Here is a 5,000-nt window from a genome sequence, read left to right as displayed (position 1 = left end):
TGAATACATAATTGCACCCAAAGTGTAACGTGGATAGACTACAAGCATCACAAAAGAGAGATGGAGGAAGTCTCATCAGTTGAGATTGAATTGAATACGAACAGAGAAAAATAATCTGGGATGGTACATAGGGATTAAATTGGAAAAAGAGTAGTAGACGAAAAATAAATAAAACGGACAACGGGAAGAACCAAGAGTACATAAGAACAAAGTAAGAAGATTTGAGTGAAAAGAGAGAAGAGGAAAGTAATGGAATATATGTAAGAGAGATTCACAGGATTGACTAAAACAAGACATGGGCAACGGCTTGATAAACAGAGAAATGAAGGAATACACAATAACATCCATTTGCACACCCAATGAACAAGCTCTTAGAACAAACTATCTTCCCGAATCACCTTTATGCTGAATATTTGGGGGAAAAGAAGAGATTGTTATACCATCTAATCACCGAGTGTGGGAGATTAGCCAATCACGTGTGGAGATAAACAGCAGCTATTGCGAATATATACCGGAAGGTGCGACTGAGAACGATAAATATAAGATCACCTGAAACGTTATGATACTGTGCAATTAGATAAGATCTTATGATACTCTACGATCGGATGACAGATAGAAGAAAACCTGATATTGCATTCACAGATAAGAAAAGGAGATAAAGATAATAAATATTGCAATTCCAGGCTAGAAATGGGGTCAGGGAGAATGAAACATAAATCATAAGACACAAATAAATTATGGCATATGATTAAAGTGACCATTAAATTATGGCATATAATTAAAGGGGCCATGACACCTACTGCGATAGTCGTAAACAAGGTCGAGTTAAAAAAAATTGTCTTTGGTTCATAAAGAGGCTAAACACTGTACATCTAGAAACATTGAGATTGTTCAGAAAACTTACGTAGGTGTACTTAGAATCCATGTTTATTTGTTGCTACACCCCCCCCCCCCCCAGTGGAAATAAAATCGACCAAACTTTTTAATCTGTGATGAAACGCGAGGGTAAGGATAGTATGAATAAAAGTAGTGATAATGGTAATAGTAATGATGATGATTGTAGTGATGATGATGATGTGGATGACGATAATGATAGAAATAAAGAATGATATAATAAAAAAAACTAATAATATTAATGAATTTAATGATAATCACGATAATAAGAATGATAACTGGAATAACGATGATTATGATAATGATAATGATAGTAATTATGATAATGAAAGAAATAACAATAATGATAAGAGTGATATTATTATCATTATTGGTATTGGTATTATCGCTATCATTATCATCATCATCATCATTATTATCATTAACATTGTTATTAATTGAAGTCAAACAAAACATCGATGTCTGTAATAAGAAACGATAATGATAGTGATAATAGTGACATTAATTATCGTATTCATAATCATCATCTTACAATAATAACAATGAAATAATAATAACAACTACCAATAATAATAGGACGAAGAGAATTTTGATCATTAAAGGATAAAAAATCAGGACAAAAATCATAAAAAAGCATAACTACCAATAATAATAGGACGAAGAAAATTTTGATCATTAAAGGAAAAAAAAATCAGGACAAAAATCATTTTAAAAAATCCTAATTAACCGCAGTGGAAAACGCACACCCACTTACCATGCACGAAGGAGGGAGGAGTAGCTACCATGAACAACTACCACCGCCCTGTTCCACATAAATTACAGTTCATGATGGAATTCCCCCATCCTTCACTCTTGGGGGAACCATAAAACTTATTTTGTATTTAAAATTCTAGCCTCCTTTCGTACCGCTCTGTGAAGTACGGTCTTGCCTGGGCGAAGGAGAGAGAGAGGCGGGGAGGAAGGAAGGAGAAGGAGAAGGAAGTGAGGAGGAGGGAAATGGAGAAGGAAGTGAAGAGAGGGAGGGAAGGAAAAGGAGGTGAAGAGAGGGAGGGAAGGAGAAGGAGGTGAGGAGGGAAATGGAGAAGGAAGTGAAGAGAGGGAGGGAAAGAGAAGGAAGTGAGGAGGAGGGAAATGGAGAAGGAAGTAAGAAGAGATGGGGAAGGAAGGAGGGAGAGATGTGTAGGAGAGGGATAAGGAAGTGAAGAGAGAGAGGAAAGGAGGAGAGACGTGTAGATGGGGAATAAGAAAGTGAAGAGAGAGGAAAAGAAGAAAGCAGAGATGTGTGGGAGAGGGATAAGGAAGTGAAGAGAGAGAGGAAAGGAGGAGAGATGTGTAGATGGGGAATAAGAAAGTGAAGAGAGAGGAAAAGAAGAAAGGAGAGATGTGTAGAAGAAGGATAAGAAAGTGAAGAGAGAAAGGAAAGGAGGGAATGAGAGACGTGTAAGAGGCAGATAAGAAAGTAAAGAAAGAGAGGAAAAGAGGGAAGGAGAGACGTGTAAGAGGGAGATAAGAAAGTAAATAGAGAGAGGAAAAGAGGGAAGGAGAGACGTGTAAGAATGAGGATAAGAAAGTAAAGAGATATAGGAAAGGAGGGAAGCAGACATGTGTACATAGAAGATAAGGAAGTATTGAGAGACAGAAAAGGAAGAAAGGAGAGACGTGTAAGAGAAAGATAAGGAATAAATTTTGATATAAGTTGTTAAGTAGGATAGATAGAGAAAATGGAGGAGGGTAAGAAGCATAAGATAAAGAGGAGGAAGGAGAGAGTAAGTCAGTGAGGATGGCATGGTAAGGAAAGGAAGATTAAGTGAAGGAAAAGAAGATTAAGAGAAGAGGATCTAGATTAAGTGAATTTAGAGGAAACAACATATAATACGGATTCGCGGAGAGACAAAGGGTAAGAAAGAATGGAAGAAAGAAGAAAGAAAAAAACAAAAACAAAAACAAATAAATAATCCTAACCCCGATCAGAGGAAAAATACAAACAAATAAGAATACCAGGAATAATAAAAGCAATTAAAAGCAAATATAAAACGAGACAGAACGACCGGGAGAAGAGCCGGAGTGCCCTCCCACCCCCTGGCACCCTCCTGGCACCCTCCTGGCATCCTCCCGGCACCCCCTGGCCCCCTCCTGGCACCCTCCTGGCATCCTCCCGGCACCCCCTGGCACCCTCCTGGCACCCACCTGACACCCCCCTGGCACCCCCTGGCACCCCCCTGGCACCCCTCCTGGCACCCCCTGGCACCCTCCTGGCACCCCCCTGGCACCCCTCCTGGCACCCACCTGGCACCCTCCTGGCACCCTCCTGGCACTCCCTTGGCACCCCGCCTGGCACCCTCCTGGCACCCTCCTGGCAACCCCCTAGCACCCTCCTGGCACCCACCTGGCACCCCCTGGCACCCCCCTGGCACCCTCCTGGCACCCCCCTGGCACCCACCTGGCACCCCGCCTGGCACCCACCTGGCACTCCCCTGGCACCCCCTGGCACCCTCCTGGCACTCCCCTGGCACCCTCCTGGCACCCCCTGGCACCCTCCTGGCACCCACGACCGTCCGGGGAAGCCCAAGCCAGCCTCAACGAAAGCCAGCCTCCTTAAAGAGATAGAGTTCCTTGATATATTATCTGCGGAGCTCAACGTTATCCTTCTTAATCCTAGCCACGCCTTGACGTCAGCGAAGGAAGTGCAGAGAAGAGAACGATGATGATGATAATAAGTAAGGGAAGGGAAGAAGGAAAGGGAATAAACAGAGGAAGTGATAGAGAAATTATGAACGCCGGCGGGACTCGATCCAGAACGTCTTGGTGTCTCGTGGAAGGAAAATACATGCAAGTACAGATACATTTTCGTGATAAATATCGTACGTAAGACATCAACAATTATCCGTCTTTCGTTATATTACCCATCTGATGAACAGTATAATTATGCAGTGTACAACAATAATAATAATACTAATATTGATAATGATAATAATAATAATAATAATAATAATGATAATGATAATAATAATAATAGTGATAATAATAATAATAATGATAATAATAATAATAATAATAATAATAATAATAATAAAAATAATAATAATGATAATAATAATAATAATGATAATGATAATGATATTGATGATAATAAAATAATAATGATAATGATAATAATAATAATAGTAATAATAATGATAATAATAATAATAATAATAATAATAATAATAATAATAATAATAATAATAATAATAATAATAATAATAATAATAATAATAATAATAATAATAATAATAATAATAATAAAATCAAAGGTAAACGCAAGGGGACCATATTCTTCCTGTGTTCTTCACACTTGGCAACACTGATAACTGAGATTACTAGACCCGCTATTCCTGTGCTGCAGCTGGCAAATAACACGAAATATTTACATTAGATAATATTTTAACCATGAGTGACCACTGTGGAATGTAATGCATATGAAATAACTCATATTTTGTGAATTCTTGACACTCACACTCAAGAAATCCATAGTGGAGAATGCAGTTCAGATTTCGCCAAAATACCTAAAATGTTCTGAAAAGAGCTAAGTGATATCAAATATCATCTAATTACGAATAATCACATTATCACAATTACAAATATTATCATTAGTAGTTGTTGAACTATGAACATCATTAGTAATTGTTGTTGTATAATTACGTTTGTAAATTGTTCGCCCTATTGTATTTATGCGAAAAATACCTATACACATATATTTATAACTACATGATATTGATGATAATTATGATGAAAAGGATCATGCTTATAGTACATGCAATAAGAATAATAACGACAATAATAATGTCATGGGTGATAATAATAATGATAGTGGTACTGATTATGATAGTAACGGTGATGAAGACAATGATATTAGTAATGATAGCAATGATGATAATAATAGAAAAAATTATGTAATAATAGTAATGATAATAATGATAATGATAATGATAATAAGGATAATAATAACAATAATGATAATGATAACGATAATGATAATAATAATAATAATGATAATAATAATAATAACAATAACAATAACAATAACAATAATAATAAAAATAACAACACTAACAATGATAATAACA

At 37.1% G+C, this 5,000-nt stretch overlaps 1 protein-coding gene across 1 annotated transcript; it reads left to right on the top strand.

Annotated features, from left to right (window-relative positions):
• Positions 1-359: 359 nt before the first annotated feature.
• On the top strand, positions 360-3,599 carry LOC138864048 (splicing factor 3A subunit 2-like). The gene is made up of 2 exons (XM_070130046.1): positions 360-476; positions 2,937-3,599. Exons 1-2 carry the CDS (start codon positions 360-362, stop codon positions 3,597-3,599), a joined length of 780 nt encoding a protein of 259 aa, XP_069986147.1.
• Positions 3,600-5,000: the final 1,401 nt, after the last annotated feature.

The sequence above is a fragment of the Penaeus vannamei genome, chromosome 14 (assembly GCF_042767895.1).
Source record: "Penaeus vannamei isolate JL-2024 chromosome 14, ASM4276789v1, whole genome shotgun sequence".
NCBI classification, from domain to species: domain Eukaryota; kingdom Metazoa; phylum Arthropoda; class Malacostraca; order Decapoda; family Penaeidae; genus Penaeus; species Penaeus vannamei.
The sequence above is the reverse complement of the archived record's forward strand: the minus strand, read 5'-3'. Positions and strand labels throughout refer to the sequence as shown.